The following is a 25,479-nucleotide window of genomic DNA, read 5'->3' on the forward strand; positions in this document are numbered from 1 at the left end:
ATTGTGGTGTAATTCTAGAGTCCACCACCACGTTAACTTCTTCCTTAATCATAGCTCTCATGGAATCAAGGAAGGAGACTCCTCTGTAACCACCTCCTCGGTGCACTTTGGGCATAAGTTTTTTTTTTTTTTCCTCATTTAGATGAAAAGGATTTCCTGCAGATGGCACTTTTTGTGCCCCGAATCTCCCCCAGCTGGCTTAGGTGTCATGTTCTATGTGTCCTGAGAATTAAATAAAAAGGATTGTAGGGCCAGGAAGTTTAAGACCATCACCTACACCAGGGTGGAAAAAAAAACACCACTGCCACCATATAAAGGGTTAAACAAAGAGCTGTTGTGCAGACTGGAAGGGACACATTAAGTGATTTCAGAACTGATAGAAATATAAGTCCCAATGGGGAGGAGGCTTACCGGGCTGAGTGCAGAGGCAGTGGGATCTTCAGGCTTTCTTGCAGCGTCAGCATCTACTAGGGCAAGCATGACTCCAGGCAGTGAGTGAGACACAGCACTGCATACTCTTCACGCCAATAAAATTTCCTCGCCACCCGGAAGTCGACCGCATTATCGCAAGATTCTCTTGCGCAAGGAGAACCTCGTCTGGTGATGTCCTGTGACAAATCCCACGCAATTTCCCCTTACCTACGAATATCGCGGGCCCGGGAAAGCCTGCACGCAGGGCTTACTTGGTCCAGCCCTCCCACAATGCGTGGGGAAAGAAACAAGGCTGGGTACAAAGAAACATTCCTGGCACTCCAGGAGAGGATCCTATGCATCCCGAGGACAGGAAACAAAGACTGAATTAGGTAAGGGAAGGAGGCCTTTTATATCATGTGCTCCTGCGTTGTTTCCTTGTGCCATTGTGGAAGCACCTGGGAAAAAAAACTCAAGTATCGAAGGTTAAACTAAAGTTTGCCGAATTATAGCCTATACCAGTTTCCCGGCACGGCACACCACACCACACCGCCCCCCCCCCCCCCAACCACTTTAAAAGATGGGCCAAATTGAACAGACATGTGAAGCTGGATAAATCTAGCACAAAGTATGCCAACACAGACTCAAGTCAGCAAAACTGACTTCCAACATTATAGCCACATGATAAATGACTCCCATGTATACAATATGTTATTATACAAAATAATTAAGATAGTCTTACTCATTGGGTTCAAAGAACGAATTCCTTGAGGAGACTGTCCAGATTGCGGAGTCTTTACTTGCGTCTGGGATGGTGTTTGCAGTTGGTTGCTTTGATATGGTAACCCCAGGGCTGCATATGCCCGCTCTATGGAGCTTGGATCAATTTGGTTTGCAGAATTAATTGATGAGGCAGGAGGCTGGCCCACATTACCAGCTGTTCCCACTGTGCCAGCAGTGCCCAGTGACACTGGCGGACTACCAAGTAAAGCTGAGAAGAAAAAAATATATATAGCTCACTAAATCTGATGTGAAAGAATACGCTGAAAAAGACTTAAAATTTCATTGTACACACATTGTTGGTTGCGTTTGTCTCCTGCATTCTTCAGAGGCAGACAAACTGGGCAGTCATGCCTCGTACAGTTCTTCCAGTGAGAAATTATCTGTCGTGAAGAGGCGCAATGTGCAACTAAAACAGAAAACAGAACGAGTGAGGAAAAAGTAAAAGCTTAAAATAAAGTATATAAAGGGTAACTGCCGCTTCATTTTTTTTCTACAATAAATTACAAGTACAAAAAAATAAAAAAGACACTTTGTACTAAATGATGGAGAAAGATGCTCTCTTCTATCATCAGGCTTCTCTCATGCTTCCTTCACCAAGTCCTCACGCACACGACCGTAGTTTGAGTGCACGTCTGATGAGCATTTTTTGTGTATTACACACAAACATTCATTTCTATGTTGTGATATGAACACAGCCAGGATCTATTGTTTGTTCATTAGCTTGAGGCCTAACACTCCGATTACTGCTCAATCTGTCCAAGAAGGATGAGCTCCACTGAAGGATCAGATTCGATATATGTTAATACAAGTATATGGAATGGGGAGGGTGAGGAGTGAGCCAGGACCCCAGGAGAGACAACAAGACTGCTGAAACTAAAGAAACTTTATTCACTACCATACAGGTCAGTAGTACTTTGTGTGCAGAGGAAGAGAGCTCCACCCACCAGATCTAGAAGAACAGTAAACTATACATTCAGCATGCACAGCTCAAAGCTGCTAGAAAATGACAAATCGAGTCATATAGAGGCCAGAAAGTATTATTCCCCATGTGTATACAATATACTATTAATGAATGAAAAGTCTGTTGAAAGTTAGGTACACTTTAAAGGCCATGTAAACTTTTAGAGGCAATTTTTTTTATTAGTGCATTGTAGTCATGTTCAGCTAAAAAACTTTTTTTTTCAATTGGTCTTTAATAAAAATAGAGTCCTTTTTTCTGTACACAGCTGTGATGCTCTAGTAACCGCCTCTGGATTTTCTCTCTGCTCCATCAGGCAGGGAGCTGATGAGCTCCTTATCTTTGCTCTCCGACATTATAAACACTCATAGCTCAGTTCTTATCTTACTGATAAGAATGTGGCTTAAATAAGTGTTTATGAACTCTTAGTAGTTTAGAGATAAGGTTTATTAGATGACCAGAAATAAGTGAAAGTACCAGTCACACAGTTAGGAAAACCGTTAACCCTTTGTGACACAACAGCTCAATTTATATTTTATTTACCATCTCCCGTCCGCATGTTGACAATAAACGTCCGGGAGGTGGTTCTCTCTCCGAATGTACGTTTCTGAACTTTCATTCAGAGATCGCAGCTGCAAGCTAATCGTGCAGCTGCAGATCGTGTTGTCAGCTGTCAGTGACAGCAGGGCAACCCAGAGAGAAGGCAGGGACAGTGCCCAGGTGTCCCTGCCTTCTAAATCGCTGTATACACAGCGCTCGCCGAGCACTGTGTATACAGAGCAGGAAGCGCTATGCGCTTCCTGTTCCGGCCCGGCGGTCCTGTGACTGCCGGAGCGGGGTGAGTGCAGGAGCTCTCGGGTCTTTCGCAGACCTCGATCAGCCCTGCACTGAGGCTGTATAGCGCAGTATACTGCTGTACAGCCTCTCTGGTGGGTGTATTTCCCCTGTAACTGGGGCTACTGTCAGCCAAATGTTCCCCAAGTAAGGAATAAAAAATAATTAAAAAATAGAAAAAAAAAAAACACATTTGGTATTGCAGCGTCCGTGACGGTCAGCTCTATATCTATCTATCTCTATATATCTAAAAAAAAAAAAAAAAAAATGATCATACCCAGTCCGATAAATACCATAAATATAAAAACTAAAAAAAAAAAAAATGCCATTTTTGGTCACCTTACATCACAAAGTGCAACACCAAGTGATCAAAAAGGTGTATGTCTCACAAAATGGTCCCAATAAAACAGTCACCTCAAAAAAATGAGCCCCTACATAAGAAAATCACAAAAAAATAAACTATAGCTCTCAGAACATGGACACATTAAAACATAATTTTTTTGTTTCAAAAATGCTATTATGTAAAACTTAAATAAGAAAAAGTATACATATTAGGTATCGCCACGTTCGTAACGATCTGCTCTATATAAAATGTCACATGACCTAACCCCTCAGGTAAACGCTGTAAAAATAAAATAAAAACTGTGCTAAAACAACCAATTTATTTGTCACCTTGCCCCATAAAGTGTTAAAAATAAATGATCAAAAAATCATATACACTCAAATATAGTACCAATAAAACTGGCACCTTATCCCCTAGTTTACCAAAATGGGGTCACTTTTTGGGAGTTTCTACTGTAAGGGTGTATCAGGGGAGCTTCAAATGGGCATCTAAAAACCAGTTCAGCAAAATCTGCCTTCCAAAAACCATGTGGCGCTCCTTTTCTTCTGCGCCCTTACATCGGTTTACGACCACATGTGGGGTGTATTACCCTGATTCTGCGGTTTACAGAAATAGAGTTTTGTTTGGCTGTTAACCCTCGATGTGTTAAAGAAAATTAGATTTTTTGTACTCACCGTAAAATCCTTTTTTCGTAGTAGGCATTGGGGGACACAGCACCATGGGTATATGTCCAACTACCACTAGGGGGCAACACTAGACATAAGTGTTGGCTCCTCCCCATTGGGCTATACCCTCTCCACATGCACTAGGCTAATCAGTTTGTACCAAAAGCAGTAGCAGAGAGAAGGCAAGGAACCAACAACTCCCGTACCGGGAAAGATCAAGAGACCAGCCCGGAGAAGCAGAAGTAAAAAAAAACCATGGGGTGGGATCTGTGTCCCCCAATGCCTACTATGAGAAAAGGATTTTACGGCGAGTACAAAAAATCTAATTTTCTCGTGCATGGCATTGGGGGACCCAGCACCATAGGGCGTCCCAAAGCAGTCCCCGAGGGTGGGAAATGAACAGCCATGCCACCGGTTAGGCATACAGGTGCAGGAGAACCAGGTGACCCAACAGGAGAAATCCACGGAATAGGCAAGAAGCCTCATAACAAGGGAGAAACCCCAAGGAAGCAACAGCAAAGACTGCCAGCACCCCATGACAAATGCCTGGGAGAAGGTCCCAAATGCAAGAAGGCGGCAAAGGGGAACACCCAGCTCATCCAAAGGCTGGAGAGAAAGTAGGACAGCACCACGTATTGGAGCTACCCAACATTCTAATTGTCTCAGGCTAAAGCACAAACACCCTGTGGCCAACCCTTGACAGGCCAGGGGAGCAAGGAAACATGGAATCACTGAAGGTCAAACGAGTGAGGGAAGCCATAGCAAGGCTCACATGTGAAGGGAGCAGGTCTCCCCTCACCGCAAAGCAGATGATTAACCACCTCAGCCCCCCTAGCTTAAACACCCTTAATGACCAGGCCACTTTTTACACTTCTGACCTACACTACTTTCACCGTTTATTGCTCGGTCATGCAACTTACCACCCAAATGAATTTTACCTCCTTTTCTTCTCACTAATAGAGCTTTCATTTGGTGGTATTTCATTTTTCTCTTTCAGTTGTAAAATTTTGCAAAAAAAAAAAAAACGACATCCATATATAAATTTTTCTCTAAATTTATTGTTCTACATGTCTTTGATTAAAAAAAAAAATGTTTGGGTAAAAAAAAATTGTTTGGGTAAAAGTTTTAGCGTTTACAAACTATGGTACAAAAATGTGAATTTCCGCTTTTTGAAGCAGCTCTGACTTTCTGAGCACCTGTCATGTTTCCTGAGGTTCTACAATGGCCAGACAGTATAAACACCCCACAAATGACCCCATTTCGGAAAGTAGACCCTAAGGTATTCGCTGATGGGCATAGTGAGTTCATAGAACTTTTTATTTTTTGTCACAAGTTAGCGGAAAATGATGATTTTTTTTTTTTCTTACAAAGTCTCATATTCCACTAACTTGTGACAAAAAATAAAAAACTTCTATGAACTCACTATGCCCATCAGCGAATACCTTGGGTGTCTTCTTTCCAAAATGGGGTCACTTGTGGGGTAGTTATACTGCCCTGGGATTCTAGGGGCCCTAAGTGTGGTAAGTAGTTTGAAATCAAAATCTGTAAAAAATGGCCGGTGAAATCCGAAAGGTGCTCTTTGGAATGTGGGCCCCTTTGCCCACCTAGGCTGCAAAAAAGTGTCACATGTGGTATCGCCGTATTCAGGAGAAGTTGGGCAATGTGTTTTAGGGTGTCTTTTTACATATACTCATGTTGGGTGAGAGAAATATCTCGGCAAAAGACAACTTTTCCCATTTTTTATACAAAGTTGGCATTTGACCAAGATATTTATCTGCCCAACTTCTCCTGAGTACGGCGATATGTGTGACACTTTTTTGCAGCCTAGATGCGCAAAGGGGCCCACATTCCTTTTATGAGGGCATTTTTAGACATTTGGATCCCAGACTTCTTCTCACGCTTTAGGGCCCCTAGAATGCCAGTGCAGTATAAATACCCCACATGTGACCCCATTTTGGAAAGAAGATACCCCAAGGTATTCAATGAGGGGCATGGCGAGTTCATAGAAATTTTTTTTTTGGCACAAGTTAGCGGAAATTTATATATAGATTTTTTTTTTTCTCACAAAGTCTCCCTTTCCGCTAACTTGGGACAAAAATTTCAATCTTTCATGGACTCCATATGCCCCTCACAGAATACCTTCGGGTGTCTTTCCGAAATGGGGTCACATGTGGGGTATTTATACTGCCCTGGCATTCTAGGGGCCCTAAAGCGTGAGAAGAAGTCTGGAATATAAATGTCTAAAAAAAATTTACGCATTTGGATTCCGTGAGGGGTATGGTGAGTTCATGTGAGATTTTATTTTTTGACACAAGTTAGTGGAATATGAGACTTTGTAAGAAAAAAAATAATAATTTCCGCTAACTTGGGCCAAAAAAAATGTCTGAATGCAGCCTTACAGGGGGGGTGATCAATGACAGGGGGGTGATCAGGAAGTCTATATGGGGTGATCACCCCCCTATAAGGCTCCATTCAGATGTCCAAATGTGTTTTGCGGATCCGATCCATGTATCAGTGGATCTGTAAAAATCATACGGACATCTGAATGCAGCCTTACAGGGATGTGATCAATGACAGGGGGGTGATCAGGGAGTCTATATGGGGTGATCACCCCCGTCATTGATCACCCCCCTATAAGGCTCCATTCAGATGTCCGTATGTGTTTTGCGGATCCGATCCATGTATCAGTGGATCCGTAAAAATCATACGGATATCTGAATGCAGCCTTACAGGGGGGTGATCAATGACAGGGGGGTGATCAGGGAGTCTATATGGGGTGATCAGTGGTTCATAAGGGGTTAATAAGTGACAGGGGGGGTGTAGTGTAGTGTAGTGGTGTTTGGTGCTACTTTACTGAGCTGCCTGTGTCCTCTGGTGGTCGATCCAAACAAAAGGGACCACCAGAGGACCAGGTAGCAGGTATATTAGACGCAGTTATCAAAACAGCGTCTAATATACCTGTTAGGGGTTAAAAAAAAAAAAACGCATCTCCAGCCTGCCAGCGTACGATCGCCGCTGGCAGGCTGAAGATCCACTCGCTTACCTTCCGATCCTGTGAACGCGTGCGCCTGTGTGCGCGCGTTCACAGGAAATCTCGGCTATCGCGAGAGGACGCGTATATGCGTCCACCCAGAAGAGCAGGGCCGCCGCCAGGACGGAATCCTGCGTACGGCGGTCCTGAGCAGGTTAAGTTAAGCACCCTATTGAAAGGTGAAAACCCCAAAGGCGCTAAGGGAAACCGCCAACCCTTGGAAGGGAGGGGGTAGTAAGTAAAGGCCAGGAAAAAAGAAAAGATAAGACCTGCATCCCAAAATCAGGAGACGAGGAACAAGTCTCTGAAAACAAAATGTCACTAAGAAGCGCTAGACCGGAGAAACTCTGGCGAAATTAAGTATCAGGGAAACAGAAGCAGGCCCAGGAAATCTCAGCAGGGACACACTGGACAGAGATATGGGAGGAGAAGGAGAGTACTCCCAAGAGAAGGAAGGTTCTACCAACAGGAGGAAGTCCCTCCCGAAGGAAACCATAAGTTGGAAATGCAAACCGTAGCACTAAACCACTCAATACCAGATACTTGACATGGGAGGATGGGAAGATAGACACGAATCCCAAAAGGTCCACAAGGCTATTGGAACCTACAAGGGGAACAATCAACCCAGCCGCCGCCTAGTGCCTGTGGAGAGGGCATAGCCCAACGGGGAGGAGCCACTTTTTATGTCTAGTGTCGCCTCCTAGTGGTAGTTGGACATATACCCATGGTGCTGTGTCCCCCAATGCCTTGCACGAGAAAAAAAAAAAAGGATTAAAATGGAAAATCTGCCAAAAAAGTGAAATTTAAAAATGTGATCTCCATTTTCCTTTAATTCTTGTGGTACACCTAAAGGGTTAAAGTTTGCAAAAATCTGTTTTAAGTAACTTGAGGGGTGTAGTTTCTACAACGGGGTCACTTATGGGGGTATCCACTATCTAAGCCCCACAAAGTGACTTCAGACCTAAACTGGTCCATAAAAAGTGGGTTTTTGCAATTTTCTTACAACTTTTAAGAATTGCTTCTAAAATTCTAAGCCTTCTAACATCCAAAAAAAAAAAAAAAAAAAAAACATTTCCAAAATGATGCCAACATAAAGCAGATATGGGGAATGTTAAGTAATAAATATTTTATGAGGTAGCACTTTGTTTTAAGAGCAGAGAAATTGAAATTTAGAAAATTGCGAATTATTCAAAATTTTGGGTAAATTTGGTATTTTTTCCATAAATAAAAAAGGTGAAATATATTGATTCAAATTGATGACTATCATGAAGTACAATGTGTCATGAGAAAACAAATCTCAATGGCTTGGATAAGTAAAAGCGTTCCAAAGCTATTACCACAAAGTGAGATATGTCAATAAGGCCTGGTTAGGAAATGGACTGGATGTGAAGTGGTTAAGGCCAATTGATATAATTTAGCACAAATGAATAAAATGCAATCATAAAAATTGCCTCACGGTTTTCCTATTAAACATTAGACATTCGATCCTTACACACTATAGGTTATAGATAGCTCCAAACAATCAGTCACCTTGGCATGATTTTCCAGCCTGGCAATGGGTCATGTGATTCAGGACATTCTTCATGGTGCGGCAATGAGGCAAATTGCATTGTCGCACCTCACCATTGGCTTGTTCTCTTCTCTGGCACTTGTGGGCATGCAATAGAAGAACCAGCTGTTGCTGTATCAGCTTTCGCTTCTCAGGATCCGCTGTTGGGGCTCCTGAGCCAATCCCCTGTGGTGCACCAGTGCCCATGCCTTGAGGGGATGCTTGAACAAGGTTGGCTTGTGGTACTTGAGCAGATTGCTGTTGACCCTAAAATGAAAGATAGGGCATGATATTAAATGTTACATTAATTTTTGTTGCACACATTTGCTTTCTCATACCACAACTTATATTTTTCTGCATTTCAACCCACTACATTGTACAGCTTAAAGCAGCTAACATGACATTCTTTAATGCATTCCAATAAACATAATAAAGCAGCACTAAATCTGGACATACCTGATATATGTAAACTGGAGATACATATGCCTCTGGTATTGTCAGTTTCTTCAAGAACTTGCAGAAAATCCTGCAGTCTTCGACATCTGTGCGAAAGTGGTGATCCACCTAAGCCAGTCGAGACAGGCAGGAGGTGGTGGTGGGTGATAGGTGGAGGAGTGTAATCTCGTATGCTTTTAAGGCTCCTTTGGCCCTGCTGCCAACAATGTTTGATTAGCAGGAACACCACTTTATAAGCCCTTGATGCACTAAGCATCACAACAAGCCCTTATACAGCTAATCAATGGAAAAAACGAGATTTTTGTATAACTTACCAGTAAAATCTCTTTCTCGCTCTTTCCTTGGGGGACACAGCAGACCTTGGGTATAGCTCATCTCCATAGGAGGCGTGACACTAAGTGAAAGCTGTTAAGCCCCTCCTCCACAGCTATACCCTCAGCCTGGAGAGAGAGACTGCCAGTTGCGTGTCCAAGCAGTGAGAAAAGGCAAAGTCCAACAAGGAACCAACAAGCCAACTACCCAACGGGTAACACAAACTCTGAAACCGTGTAGAGAAAAACAATGAATGGGTGGGTGCTGTGTCCCCCAAGGAAAGAGCGAGAAAGAGATTTTACTGGTAAGTTATACAAAAATCTCGTTTTCTCGCCCAGTTTCCTTGGGGGACACAGAAGACCTTGGGATGTTCAAAAGCAGTCCAAAAGGGGAGGGACCACAGCTCCAAGGCGAAGCACCCGAAGGCATCAAGGAACCGCCGCCTGCAGACCCAGGCGGACCAAGGCAGCATACGCCGAAGCCAGAGTATGCACCCTGTAGAACTCTGTAAAGCGTGCAAGGAAGACCTGTGGCCGCCTTGCTCAAATGCATGGCCGAAGCCCAATGCCTCCGGCCCAGGAGGCACCGACCGCTCTGGTGAAATGAACGGTGACAGCAAAGGCAGAATCCTGCCCTCAGTGCGGTAACCTCAGCAATAGCCAATCTGATAAAGTGGAGGAAAACCACCCTGGAGTCCGTCAACTCTAAGCGCGGACCTCCAGGAAACCCAAGAGACCGAACGTCGACAAGAGTCGGAGATCTCCAAGTAAAACCGGCAAGGCCCAAACAACGTCCAAATCGGTGAAGTGTTGAAGCGAAAGGCAACACCCCCTTCAGAAGGAAGGAACGGGATGTAGAAACAGCCCTGTCCTGGGAAAAGACAGAAGGCTCAGAACAAAAAAGGGGCCATTCAGGCACCCGTCAGAGACACGACTGATACGGAAACACAACCGTACAGGACAGGCGGGGTAGAGAGAACTTCTGTAACGGCTCCAAGGAAAGATTGGAGCGCCGAGAGCTCAGTATGTAGTTCCAGGGCGGTACCGAAGGACAGTACAGAGGAACCCAAGAGCCATTTCGAGTAAGAAGGTCTTGACAGGCCCAGAGGGCCGGGGGAACGCTGGAAGAGGAAGAACAGCGCTGACACTTGACACCTCAAGTAAAGGAATCCCAGTCCCAGGTCCAGGCCGGACTGGAAGAAAAGACAGAACCATGGGGAGAGAAAAAGTCAGAGTGGGGGAATGCACAGCTTCCCACAGAACCCCAGACAAAAAAAACATAAGTCTTAAGACAAGATCCTGGACGAAAATACAGCCAGGAGCGGACAATAGCGAACCCGCTGGAGTCGCCAGGCAAGTGGGCGAAAACCCAATGTGATCAGGTGCAGACCAGTAACACGGGCAGAAGTCGACAAAACTGGTCCTGTCGGCCCCCGAGCAACGTTGTCCGTATCCACCCGAGTGGGGGAGCAGAAGGACAGACGGAACGGAATCAAAGGGTCCGCCCAGTATCCGCCAGATGCCAGGACAAGACAGGCTAAAGTCCATGCTGATGTAGCCATGTTCTACAGTCCCGGTGTGGGAGATCAAAGGACAATCTGGACCGAAAGGTAGTCCCCCCAAGTTACCGAGAAGGTAAGTCTACAGCAGGACCATAGTCTTAGAATGGACCACGCAATCTGCACTCAGCCGGAGGACAGAACGCGGTAGACTCGGTAAATAGGCACAGCTAATACAGCCAGTGTGAACAAGGGAGACAGTACGAGGCCAAAAGGAACACCGGAACCATCCACATGAACAACCATGTCCTCCCCAGAGGGGAGGACAGTGAAGGAACAGCCTCTGAAGTCTGGCGGGACAGAAGCCACATCGGAGTGATCTGTACCGAGCGGGAGCCAAACAGAGCCAGCGAGATAAGGTAGTCGAGACAGAGGCCGGCATAACACCCTCCAACAGAACGGAGGAGTGGGCAACAGGGAAGCCATAGGACAGCTCAAAAGCAGAACCCTGCTACACTGTGAGATGCCCGGTTCACCGCCTCGCAGAAGGAGAATACCCTGAAGAACCCAAGGTGGAGGTCCTCCGACCTGGGTAATCGAGCACCCAAGAGAATTTGGGTGACCTTCCCGAGAAAAGCGGCCCGCACCTGGTAGCAGATCAGACTGAAGCGTAGAGGCGCCAAGAGGAAGGACTCATACCACACTACATCCGAAGAGGAGGAAATTTGAGCAGGCAAGGGAACCGCGGTCCTGCCAGAGCCAACGAAGAATTCGAGGGCCGCTCCAGACAACAGCACTCTCGACCATGTGACCACTAGCGCAGGGAAGCAATACCGCGGAAGGACGAAGGGGCACGCATCTAGGAACCACGAACACTCCCTGGGATGAAGGGCCAACTAAATGAATGAGTACCACCCAGCTCCGTGCAGCATAGAGCAAGTAGAGCCCGCCCGGGTCAGGTGGACAGAATGAACTCCTTAGAGACGGGTGCAAGGCTTGCGGCAAGTATCGTATCCCAAGAAAACAAAAGTATGCCGCAGGAAGCAGATGAGGCATACGTACGAGCAGCCCGTAAGCAGTGAGAAGGCCAACCCACCTACAGGAGGAGAAGGCATACACGGCCCAAACAACGCACAAGAACGTCCGCTCACTGCAAAAAGGTTAATTCAGCGAAAAAGGGTGCTCGCCACAGAGTGCCACAGCATGTACGTAATTGCAAAGTGCAACCTGCAAGGGAGTTATGCACAAGCCTAGTATAGCATGCGATGGAACGCAAGCAGTCCGTCCCGAAAGGGGGGAAATTGTATCTGACAAACTGCAGTCGGCAAGAGTGCAAAGGCCGGTCCCAAAAGGGAGTGATGTCTAAGGCCGTACCTACTTCAGAGAAGCAGGACATACCCTATAATCCAGCAGGAACGCAGGAGGTCCACCTAGTGAAAGGGGAACATGCACAGGGTTATCCTAGCATTAAGTGAGTGTGCAATAATACACCCAACACTGACTTAGCGAGAGTGCAACTACTCTGCCAATGAAGGGGGACATGTACAAGTCCAGCACAGCCATACAAGGACAGCCGTGAATCTCATGAGCGTGCCAAATTCTGCCCATGGACTGTGGGGTGGTCACGCACAAGGCCAGCACCGTATCCAATGGGAGTGCAAGCGTTCCACCCATGTTAGAGGGCCATGCTCATGGCCAGCAAGGAATCCGGTGAGAGTGTAGCATGCCGCCCAGAAAAAAGGGGGGGTAATGCACATGGCCAGCATCTCATCCAGGGAGAGTGCGTGCACCCGCCATGTATGGGGGTCATACACATGGCCAGCAACGTACTGGTGAGAGACAAACACAGTCAGTGAGAATGTGTGTATGTCACCTGAGGAAGGAAGGCATGCCCATGGCAGGCAGCGAATCCAGCGAGAGTGCGTACACCGCCCACGGAAGAGGGGTCATGCATATGGCAGACAGCGGATCCAGCGAGAGTGCAAGCACCCCGCCATGTATGGGGTACATGCACATGGCCAGTAACGTACCTGCGAGAAAACAACCACAGACAGAGGGATGTATGTATGCTGCCTGAGTCATGCCTATGGCTGGCAGCGAAACCAGTGAGAGTGCAGCATAGTAACATAGTACATAAGTACATCATAGCCCATCAGATTAGAGTGCAGCGTTCCGCCTATGGAAGGGGGTCGTGCACATAGCCAGTACCGTATCCGGTGAGAGTGCAGTATTCCGCCTAAAAAGGGGGGTCATGCACATGATCGGCAACTAATCCAGTGAGAGCGCTGCGTTCCGCCCATGGAAGGGGGTCACGCGCATGGCCGACAGCGAATCCAGTGAGAGCGCTGCGTTCCGCCCATGGAAGGGGGTCACGCACATGGCCGGCAGTGAATCCAGCGAGAGTGCAGCGTTCCGCCTAGAAAAGGGGGTCGTGCACATGGCCGGCAGCAAATCCATAGAGAGTGCAGCATTCCGCCTATGGAAGGGGGTCGTGCACATGGCCAGCACCGTATCCGGTGAAGGCGCAGTATTCCGCCTAAAAAGGGGGTCATGCACATGGCCAGCCGGCAGCCAGGGAGAGTGCAGTATCACATGGCAGGCACCATAACTGGAGAGATGATGAATGCTGCCTACGGAAGGGCCGCATGCACTTGGCCAGCGCCGTATCCTGGAAGAGGGCAGGAAAACCGCCTAAAAGGGGAAATACCCTAGCAGCGACGAAGGTTGGGAGCGCAACACTATGCCGCCTGTGGAAAGAGGGCATGCAGCACTACTGATGAGGCTGCAGCGTCCTGCGCAGTCCAAAAGAAAATTATTATTATTATTATTATTATTATTATTAATATATATATTTATTATTATTTCTTTTCTTTTTTTTAATTAAAAACACAGCCTCTCTGAGGCTAAAGGGGGCCACCATATAGGGGCACAGATAGTCAGGAAAAAGGGGGGCCAGCCATACAGGCCCATTGGGATCCGGCCTGTACCCAAAGGGTTAACACGGATCCGGCCTGGAGGGCGGCGCTGCGATCCCCTGGGGGCGGAGGAACCTCCCGGCGGGAAAAATTTGCGCCTGGAGAAGTTCCCGCCCCCTCCACGAGAGGCCGGAATTTTGCGGCCTAGTAGGCCGTGAAGCCGGGGTCTAAATTTGCGGCGCCCGGTATGTACCGCCGGGACCTGAGGCGGAGTGGCGCATCAAACCGGCCACGGGTGCCCACCCCACGGGCCGGTCGGAATTGCGGCCCAGCAGGCCGCGAAGCCTGGGCCAAAATTTGCGGAGCCCCACCGACCGGCACCGACGGTCGGCCGGTGCCTGCTGGGCCTAGAAGTCAAGTCCAAAGCCGGCCGCGGGAGCCCACCCCGCCGGCCGGAAGAGTCAGGGGCCCAGAATGGCGGCTTGCCGGCCGCGGGAGCCCACCCCGCCGGCCGAGTCAGGGGCCCAGAATGGCGGCTTGCCGGCCGCGGGAGCCCAACCCGCCGGCCGGAAAAGTCAGGGACCCGGAATGGCGGCCTAGCAGGCCGCGGAGCCTGGGCTAAGATTTTTGCGGCGCCCGGCCGCACCGGAATACCAATGTCGGCCGGAGGCGAGGCCTTACTCCACAGCCGTCAGGAGCCTCAGGCCTGGAGCAACACTCCGGTAGGAGATGTAGGGGGGGACCCAGAGACCGGGTGCCTGTGCTGATAGAGAAATAAACTATGTTGCCGCTTCTGTAGCTGGCTGTGGAGACAGCCACTGGCTGCATGTCTATGGGAGCCAGGCAGGGGGGGGGGGGGGGGGGGCAGAAGGAGATTGCGGCCCCCCAGGGGCCAGCATAGATCCAGCAGGGGACTAGAGGCCCAGTATGGGGGTCAGGCACGCAGGAGACCAGGGGGGGGGGGGGGGGGGGGGGGGGGGGGGGGGGGGACGTAGGGCTGGAGAAGCCTCTCTCTTACCACAGCCGTCTTCACCCTCGGTCCATTGCAGCAGGGTCGCCCCTTCAGCTACTGGCACCGTAGTGGCAGGACGCTGGAAGAGGGACTTGGCGTGCGGGCGACCCTTGCGCTGGCGGGATGTAGGGGAGCTGGGCTGCCCTGATCCACCTTGTCTTCTGTGGGGGAGGCAGCAGTGCGGGTGACCGGCACTGGCGCAGCTCAACCCCGGGAGAACAGAGAGGTCTAGTGCGTCTCTGTTATCCCTTAAGATCTGGAACAAAAAGAAAAGAAAAAAGTAAAAATCTAAAATTTAAACAAGGAGAAACCAGCCCTGCAGAGCAGGGAGTGTCTTGCCTCCTTGGACACTAAGCAAAAACTGGCAGTCTCTCTCTCCAGGCTGAGGGTATAGCTGTGGAGGAGGGGCCTAACAGCTTTCACTTAGTGTCACGCCTCCTATGGAGATGAGCTATACCCAAGGTCTGCTGTGTCCCCCAAGGAAACTGGGCGAGAAAAGTATGTCTTTCTGCAATGTTAAAAAAGAAAAAAAAAAAAAGGACAGCCCACGAATGCCTTGCTGATCAACTTTACCTTGTAGCACCGGAACTACCCACCAGCCCTATCGATTGTAAAGAGGACAGTTCTGGTAACTGTAGAGCTGCCCCCATTCACTTCAGTCAGAGCAGCACTGCAGTAACCAGCTTTGTACATGACATAATGAAGGGTACTACAAAGGTAATAGCAGATTGGCAGGACAGCAGGTTGTGGGATCAGTGGGCCGAGAGAATGCCACAAGACCATAACATTGTCACCACCAGCTTGTGCTGTTCCAGCAATGGTTGCAGAATGTTCGTTCTCTGATATTTCTTGCCTGACATGCCAAAGTCCATCCGTTAGATGAAACAAAATGTGACATCAGAGAATGCAAACCTTTGCCAATCAATGGAAGTCCAATTGTGATACTGAAGCAAAATTGAAGCCTTTTCTGCCAATTCAACTTAGTTAGCTGAGGTGACCATCCATCTGTTTTGGAGTTCCATACGCAATAGAGTTCACTAAACTGTATTAGACACCTCTGCAGCCCTTTGGTTCATTTTGGCAGGGAGCTCCTCCACTGTAGTGTTGGCAATCCCTTACACTTTCATATCACATCAAATGGCAGTTTCCACGTCGTTTATTCATTATGGTGCCATTTGTCCAGTACAATTTCACCACAACAGCATGCAAAGAGTTCACAACCTGCGCAGTTTCAGAAATAGACACCCTTGGTCCGAGAGCCAACAAGCATCCCTTTTTGCAACTGATAAATCGCCTCATCTACCCATGACAATAAGGGAAATGTGTGCAGACAGCCTATCGCACACATTATATACCCACCAAGCCAGTTCATGACACGTAACTTCCTTAAAGAGGACCTTTCATCAGGCTAGCTCTAGTCTAATTATTATCCTACCCTATTGGGCGGCCCTCACTAATGCCATGGCACCTTTTTTTTCTTCTTCTACAGAACCCTCCGTTCGTCCGCTGTTGGCCCTGTATATTTTTGTGCCTTATATTATAATGAGGCGACTCGGTTATACTAGGCGGAGACTTGTATTTTCCCTGGGAGTGGTTATCTTCTCCCTGGCTGTGAACACATCCAATCATAGCGCCCGCTCTTAGCCAGGGAGAATGAGCTCAAGTTCTCACGATTCTCACAAATGTTGTGGAAATTTTATTAGGATGTGTTTTTAATATATTGTGTATTGTCATCATGTCTCTCAGTGTCAGAGTAAACCATTGGAGTGGATATCTTCCCGTGTATGTGGAGACACAGCTGCCGGGCGCAGAGTTCTCCGTCGGCGAATGATCCAATATGCTATGCCAGGGCTTGACAAATTTCCTTGGAATCTAGGAGCCAGCTAAAAAAGTTAGGAGCCAGGCGGAGCCGCGTCATAAAGCCCCCCCCCCCCCCCCCCCCCCACTTCTCCATAGAACCCCCCCAATAATGCTGTAGACCATGTTACATATACCGCCGCTCCGTCCCCGGACCCTATTGACTATAATGGGGACGGGGGTGGAGCTCCGGCGCAGCATGGCAGTTCGCGGTGAGAGGCCGCCGGACTAAAAAGTTGGACATGCAATACTTTTAGTCCGGCGGCCTTTCACCATGCACCGCCGGAGCTCCGCCCCCATTATAGTCAATGGGGACAGAGCTGCGGTCCGGCGAAACAACGGAAGGACGGATCCGACAGGGTGAACAGCCTGCCAGAGTGTGAAAGTAGCCTTAGTTCTATAGCTACTGAATGAGACCGAAGAAGGGATGCCTTTAACATATAGATCTCCTTGAGAAGCGAATTTGATCCTAAAGGGTTAATTTAACCTGTAATCTAAACTGTGTCATCTGTCACTTCTCATCTCTCTGCTCCTGTCCCTTAATCTTATCACTGCTGCAAAAGCATCAGCCGACAGCCTCAGTTCTAGAGTCTGACTGACTGTTCTTTTAACTCAAAGAATCGAATGAGTCTCTAACTGAGTCGGATCTTTAGATTCTTTTAACCTGAGACTCATTCGATTCTTTCTTACTTAGACTCCCTGTACTTGTGTCAGTGACTCGGACTCAGAGCTGCTAGTGCTTGCCTTGCCTCAGCTCTGATTGGTTGGTGGGCGGGGAGGGGCTTCTACTCTAGGATCAGATTACACTCCTCCCGAGTCCCTCCCCTCCCTGCTGCCAGCGTCTCTGCTATTGTGTGCTGTGACGGAGCTGTTTCAAACGGTGCTGCCTCCGGACAGAACGCCAGCTCCGCACCCATCGCCCGGGCACCTTTGAAAACGGGCTGACAAATACCCAAGCGTCAGGACTAAATTCCTGGTCGCCATGGCGACCTGGCGCCTGGGATTTGTCGAGCCCTGTGCTATGCACTGGGCTGTCGGCCGGGGGAGACTGATGTATTCAGCAGAGCAGTGTTTTCTTGGCGAATGTATGCACGCCGGCTAGGGCCCCCGCGCAAGACATGGATGCATTTGTTTAGAGAACACTATATGAAAGGAACGTGCGTTTGTTGTCTCTAGTGCGCATGATCAGCCGCTGGAGATAATGACTTCGGCCTCGAAATAAACATGCATGAGGATCATAGTAACTTTATTTGGCATTGATCACTGACCAAGGCTGGATAAAGTTCTCTCCAGTGGTAATGGGAGATTATTGTATAGATGTGTTTTGTTAGTTGGCTATGTTATTTTAAATGATGGTGGTTTCTCATCTTCCTGTATCATCACTTCCTGTATATCATCACTTCCTGTATGTTTGTTACATGAAGAAAGTGGTTGGGTGACGGGCCTGCCTGTTTTTCTATTGTTACACGCTTTTGTGACTAAGTAATAAAAGTGAAGAGACTGGGCAGGAGCAGGGCAGTGCTCAGGAGAACTCAACATGAAAACAGCTTTGTCTGAGTCTTGAAGAGATTTACCTTTCCTTACACAAAGTCTGCAAGCGAATTTCTACTACAAGTATTTCTATTACACAAGAACCGGAGCTCATTCTCCCTGGCTAAGAGTGGGGTGCTCTGATTGGATGCGCTCACAGCCAGGGAGAAGATTACCACTCCGAGGGAAAATACAAGTCTCCGCCTAGTAGAACCGAGAATACAAGTCTCCGCCTAGTAGAACCGAGAATACAAGTCTCCGCCTAGTAGAACCGAGAATACAAGTCTCCGCCTAGTAGAACCGAGAATACAAGTCTCCGCCTAGTAGAACCGAGAATACAAGTCTCCGCCTAGTATAACCGAGTTGCCTTATTATAATAAAAGGCGTCAAAATATACAGGGCCAACAGCGGAGGAACGGAGGGTTCTGTAGTTTAAAAAGAAAAAAAAAAGGGATCATGGCATCAGTGAGGGCCACCATATAAGATAGGATAATTAGACTAGAGCTAGCCTGATGAAAGGTCCTCTTTATTGAACTCCACACTGCCAATAATGAAAGTAGGATGTGGTCATAATGTGACTGTGTACTTATCTGCTGCCCACTGCTCTAGTATTCCATGCTTCCTTAGGTGTCTATATTCTGGTCCCCACACTGTTTACTTCCACTGCAGCAAGGGTATGGTCTGCCGCTGCCAATAACTGGCTTCAGCAGTGACAAAGCAACATGCAGCATGTGACCATGCAGCGCTGGAAGAAAATTGGAAGACAGACGTCGGAGCAGCGTGGAGGATAACAGCAGCTGGTAGCAGGCAAGTTTGAATCCTTAGCTTAGTGGATCAGGCTGCTGGCAAGTAGGGGACCCCTTTAAAAGGGTTGTGCAGGCAGTATAGGTTGATGACCAATCCTCAAGACTGTAGCCAGCAAAGACTTTGAGTTCTTGTTTGAGGGATTTTCATCCATTGTTCCATGCAAAAGCCTTCCAGTTCTGTGAGATTCTCAGACCGTCTTCCATGCACTGCTCTTTTGAGGACTATCCACCGATTTTCAGATCAGGGGACTGTGAGAGCCATGGTAAAACCTTCAGCTTGTGCCTTTTGAGGTGTGTTTAGGATCACTATCCATTTGTAGAAGCCAACCTTCTGAACTTCTGCTTTTATTTTACAGTTGGTGTTAGGTTTGCTTCAAGAATTTGCTGGAATTTCATTGAATCCATTCTTCCCTCTACCTACGAAATGTTCCCCGTGCAATTGGCTGCAACACAACCTCAAAGCATGATTGATCCACACCTATGCTTAATGGTTGGAGAGGTGTTCTTCTCATGAAATTCGGTGTCTTTTCGCCAAACATACGTTTGCTCGTTGTGGCCAGAGTTCTATTTCGACCTCACTGGTCCACAGGACATCTTTTCAAAACGCATCAGGCTCATTTAGATGGCCTTTTGAAAACTTATGATTATGAATTTTGTGGTGCAAACACAGGAGAGGTTTTCTTCTGATAACCCTTCCATGAAAGCAATAGCTGTGCAGGTGTCGCTCAACAGTAGATCAATGTACCACAACTCCAGAGTCTGCTAAATCTTCCTGAAGTTCTTTTGCACTCAAGCGGGGGTTCTATCAATCCTATGAGCACCTGTCTCAAATATTTCTTGGTCTTCCAGACCTTATCTTGTCCTCCACTGTTCACATTAACAGCCATTTCTTAATTAAATTTCGGGCTAAGGAAATGACAACCTGAAAACACTAGCCATGTTCTTATAGCCTTCTGCTTTGAAAATGAAAATTGTTGAGGCCCACAGAGTGTTAGGCAGCTGCTTAGAAGAAGCCATCACTACACAGGGCTCCAGATGGCGACCAAAATGGTCGCCAATGAGACTTAGAATTTACAAATGGCGACAAGACTTTTTAGTCTTGTTGCCATTTGCGACTAGACCCGCCGCAGCTCTGAATACAGCGGCGGGGCACAGGAGCTGATAGTTCTCTGCCCCGCCGCCGATGTTCTTCTCAGCAGCGCAGTGGAGGAGGAGTCTCTCCCTCCCCCTGTGGTGCTGCTGCCGCCGATAAGAAAAGAGACGGAAGGGGGGGGGGGGGGGGGCTGTGGCAACTGCGCCACCAATGAAGATAACTGACCTGTTAATACAAATACAGGAGGCGGGTGCCGGAATCAAATAGCCGACACCCGACCTCTATGAGAGGGAGCTGCGATCTGCTGCAGTAAACCCCTCAGGTGCGGCGACAGTGACTGCATAGTGTCTACGGGCGACAGTGACTGCATAGTGTCTACGGGCGACAGTGACTGCATAGTGTCTACGGGCGACAGTGACTGCATAGTGTCTACGGGCGACAGTGACTGCATAGTGTCTACGGGCGACAGTGACTGCATAGTGTCTACGGGCGACAGTGACTGCATAGTGTCTACGGGCGACAGTGACTGCATAGTGTATAGTGTCTAGTGTCTATATGCGATAGTGTTTATGAGAGCAGTGCAAGAGTATTAGGCTAGGGCTACACTGCAACTTTGTAGCACCACTGACTGATTTTAACTATTGAATGACAGCTGCAGTCCATAAGATTGCATTCAACTGAATGCATTCATTTGGATTGCTGCTGTCATTCAATAGTTAAAATCAATCAGACGTGCTACAAAAAGTCGCAGTGTAGCCCTAGCCCAAGGTTGCCTCAAAATAAAGGCAGGCAAAAAACACGTATCAGGCAGCCAGCAAGATTTGGGGTTAATGTGACTTATTAACCCCAATCTTGCCACTACCATGTTTTAACGCCTTTCCGACAGCCTAACGCACACGGATGCGTCCTGGCGGTGGTCGATTCATCCGTGCGTCATCTCGCGAGACGCACCTGTGTGCGCGCGTTCACAGGAACCGAAGGTAAGCCAGTGGATCTACAGCCTGCCAGCGGCAATCGTTCGCTGGCAGGCTGTAGATGCGATTTTTTTAACCCCTAACAGGTATATTAGACGCTGTTTTGATAACAGCGTCTAACATACCTGCTACCTGGTCCTCTGGTGGTCCCTTTTGCTTGGATCGACCACCAGAGGACACAGGCAGCTCTGTAATAAGTAGCACCAAGCACCACTACAACCCCCCCCCCCCCCCACCTCCTGTCACTTATTAACCCCTTATTAACCCCTGATCACCCCATATAGACTCCCAGATCACCCCCCTGTAAGGCTCCATTCAGATGTCCGTATGTGTTTTACGGATCCACGGATACATGGATCGGATCCGCAAAACACATACGGACGTCTGAATGGAGACTTACAGGGGGGTGATCACGCCATATAGACTCCCTGATCACCCCCCTGTAAGGCTCCATTCAGGGGTCCGTATGTGTTTTGCGGATCCACGGATCGGATTCGCAAAACACATACGGACGTCTGAATGGAGCCTTACAGGGTGGGGTGATCACCCCATATAGACTCCCTGATCACCCCCCTGTCATTGATCACCCCCCTGTAAGGCTCCATTCAGACGTCCGTATGTGTTTTGCGGATCCGATCCATGGATCCGCAACACACATACGGACCTCTGAATGGAGACTTACAGGGGGGTGATCAATGACAGGGTGGTGATCACCCCATATAGACTCCCTGATGACTCCCCTGTCATTGATCACCCCCCTGTAAGGCTCCATTCAGACATTTTTTTGGCACAAGTTAGCGGAATTTGATTTTTTTATTTTTTTGTTTTTGGTTTTTCTTACAAAGTCTCATATTCCACTAACTTGTGACAAAAAAAAAAAAGTTCTATGAACTCACTATGCCCATCAGCGAATACCTTAGGATGTCTAGTTTCCGAAATGGGGTCATTTGTGGGGTTTTTCTACTGTCTGGGCATTGTAGAACCTCAGGAAACATGAGGAAACATGACAGGTGCTCAGAAAGTCAGAGCTGCTTCAAAAAGCGGAAATTCACATTTTTGTACCATAGTTTGTAAACGCTATAACTTTTACCCAAACATTTTTTTTTTATTATCAAAGACATGTAGAACAATAAATTTAGAGAAAAATTTATATATGGATATCGTTTTTTTTAAAAAAAAAAATTACAACTGAAAGTAAAAAAAATGTCATTTTTTTGCAAAAATTTCGTTAAATTTCGATTAATAACAAAAAAAGTAAAAATGTCAGCAGCAATGAAATACCACCAAATAAAAGCTCTATTAGTGAGAAGAAAATGAGGTAAAATTCATTTGGGTGGTAAGTTGCATGACCGAGCAATAAACAGTGAAAGTAGTGTAGTGCAGAAGTGTAAAAAGTTGTCTGGTCATTAAGGGTGTTTAAGCTAGGGGGGCTGAGGTGGTTAAACATGATGGGGGTCACTTATTTTTAATGTCAGGCTAGGCACACGCTTTTGGACTGGACCCCATGTGCCTCACATTAATTGTAAGTGAGGTTTTTCTGTTTAATTCAATCAAGGTTTTATGTTTAAATAATGAAAAGGTTTTTTGTGTTTTATTTTTTTTTCTCATGGTATTGAATGGTATCGAGTATTGCAATACTTTTTTATGGTATCAAAACAACCCTAGTATGCTGAAAGAATAAAGATTTGGCGTTTCACCCAAGTGGATGCGGTCACTTCTCTTGCTATTTTTATGTATTTATGTCAACCTTAGATTTCTGACTCAGATAATGTAACAAATGCATGCCAGATTTTTCCAATATGTATTTTCCACTGGATTGCAAATAACATTATGAATTTAATGCTTTTTTGGGCAGCACTTAAAAAATAAAAATAAATACTGTATTTTTTTTTTATGCGTATTTCCAGTCCTATAGAGAAGCCCAAGGAAGAAGAACTAAAAAGGTGAGGGGAAAAACTAACAAATAGCACCTAGAGCATGTTGCATTATGGGGGAGGAGAAGACCCAAAATATTTAAAAATAGTTACCATATTTGGCAAGCCAGGTCCAGACTTTTTGTCCATTGAAAATTGCGTCAGACTGTTCTGAATAGCTGATTTGTTCTGCATTTGGGAGCCAAGCGCTGTAGTTCCCAGCTGGGGACCAGTATTCTGACCATATGATGTCCCGTAGGGGTTAGGGTTGTTCATTATCCCAAGCTAGAAAGCAAAAAGCAATAAGCAATAGTTACATGCTGACAAAGGGGACAGTTCGGCATTAAGCTCTGACAGGGCCAGTTAGTTTTATTGCATATACCTCATTTTGCATAAAACTGTGGTGAGATTTCAGGGACTGCTGAAGGCTCATTCTAGTCACCATGATCAACTCTACCAGGCAGTATGTCTGGCCTAATAGGTTTGATCATGGTGACATGGTCTTTAAAGAGAACATGTCACCACAAAATGCAGTGCAATCTAGAGGCTGCATGTTGTAGAGCAGGAGACGATCAGATTAATATATAGTTTTGCAGGAAAATATTCAGAAAAACTTTATAGGTTTAAATTACAAGCTTTACTGAATCTTTTCCCACAAAACTAAATATCAATCTGCTCCGCTCCTCCTTTATAACATGCTGCCTGCAGGTTCTCTGTAACCGATTTACTAGTGGGTGGATTTTGTGTGCGTTTTTAAGTGGACATCCATTTTAATGTCTCCACGGCTGGGAACCCAGTTTCAGATGGCCAGACAGGACGAAAATGTTAAAAAAAAATCAAAAAAAAGAAAGCAAAAAAGGCTGAGCTCCTCTCTGAGGCTCATCGATCACCTGTTGGGATGCATGTCATTGCCGAGGCCACCGAATTGCAGTCAGTGGTGACATGTGTACACTGCATTTCACCCTTCTGGTCCAGCGAGGACCAGAAGCAGAGGAAAAGGGAGCTTTGCAATGGATCCACTGGATTCACTTGCATTCTGCCTGGTCATTTGAAATGGGGATCCCAGTATCCTGACAGTGTACCTATCAGATTTAAAAAAAATTATAATTTGTAAAATTCTATATATTTCACAAGCCCCCCACCACTGCTGCTCCATCATCCCTGATGGCCTTTGTTGCCTGCAGTCTGAGGTGATGTGTCCACTGCTGAAGCCAAGCACTGCAGCAGGCAGGGGAAGAGGAGAGCCCGACAGAACGAATGAGGTTCAGGAATAAGCATGTTTTTTTTTTGTTTATATTAACCTGCCCATGTCACGCCCCCTTTTATAAACCTGGCGTGATCGGGTCAAAGAGGTAGATTGTGGCGCAAAGGTCTACGCCAGAGAACTGGCGTATGAGTTAGTAACTGACCCCCAAAGTCTTTTGTGCCTGTCCATAAAATGGCCGATGGAGGCAAATCCCCTCCATGTGATGCCTCCTCCATTGAAACACACTGCACTAAAGTCCCAACAGAACAAGTAGAGATGGCAGGTGCAGAGTATTTTAGAGGAGGAATACCTAACGAAATCTAGAAAATGTTGCAGAATTTCAACAAAGGCTATAGTAAGTGCCATATAATCATCTCACCAACAATAACCAAAAGTTGGCCAACCCCTTTAATGCTTACATTACGTATTGTAAAACAGCTTACCTTGTTCATAGTGGTTGGCTGTGGGCTTCTCATTCCTGGCTGCCCTACCATTGGTGGCCCACCTTGCTGAAGAGTCTCTGCTAAAAGGTTGCTGGAACTGCCAATACCTTGGTTTGTGTATGGCATCCCAGGTCGAACCCTTCCTGTACCAAGTGACCCGTTCATCATTTGGCCCTGCATCATGTTTTGTCCATTTCCAGCTTGCATCATACCTGTATTCATACCAATTCTAGGCTGGTTCATTGGATTGTTTAGAGCAGGCATCATTCCAGCTGCTGAGGAGGGGTTTAGACTTTGAGTTGGTTGTCCTGGATTGCTTCCATTACCTCCCATGCTCAAACTTAAGGGCGTCAATCCAGCTTGAGACATTGAACTTTTCACCATGTTGTTTAGAAGTCCAATACCTGGGCTGGCTTGTGTTTGCTGACCAAGGCCCATACTCATGTTTGTACTACCACCTCGCAAAAGTTCTGAAAGCTGCTTGTGTTTGGCAGCCGCATCAGGTATCATGCCCATGCTGGTGTGCAGCTGACCAATATCTCCACCGTTGCTTGCACCAAATTCATTGGAACTAATTAACTCATCAGGCAGATCTTGCTCCAGGTCAAATAAGGACCCAAAATCTAAAAAGAAACATCCATAGCTTATTTCCATTACTACACAAAATTAGAGAACTGTTATACAGCAATACAGATCACAATATATCAATATAATGCCATCAGAAATGCTCACTATACTCCCGAAGAGAGTCTGTCAGCAGCTTTGATCATGCATAACTGCTAACAGCAGTAGGAAGGGGCTGGGGAGAGTAGTACAAACACAATTTTGTGGTAGTTTTATTATCAGGAGA

The 25,479-nt window shown here is 46.9% G+C and overlaps 1 protein-coding gene across 2 annotated transcripts in view; it reads right to left on the minus strand.

Annotated features, from left to right (window-relative positions):
• The window catches only part of EP300 (E1A binding protein p300), a 256,187-nt gene that overhangs the window by 200,984 nt on the left and 29,724 nt on the right, over positions 1-25,479 (minus strand). For both annotated transcript variants that reach the window (XM_040408432.1, XM_040408434.1), the window contains exons 2-6: positions 24,630-25,252; positions 23,055-23,225; positions 8,556-8,841; positions 1,487-1,600; positions 1,154-1,402 (exon numbers count right to left, since the gene is read on the minus strand). In XM_040408432.1, coding sequence (XP_040264366.1) covers positions 1,154-1,402; positions 1,487-1,600; positions 8,556-8,841; positions 23,055-23,225; positions 24,630-25,252 — 1,443 coding nt within the window. The remainder of the gene's footprint in view (positions 1-1,153; positions 1,403-1,486; positions 1,601-8,555; positions 8,842-23,054; positions 23,226-24,629; positions 25,253-25,479) is intronic.

Source organism: Bufo bufo, chromosome 9, assembly GCF_905171765.1.
Source record: "Bufo bufo chromosome 9, aBufBuf1.1, whole genome shotgun sequence".
NCBI classification, from domain to species: domain Eukaryota; kingdom Metazoa; phylum Chordata; class Amphibia; order Anura; family Bufonidae; genus Bufo; species Bufo bufo.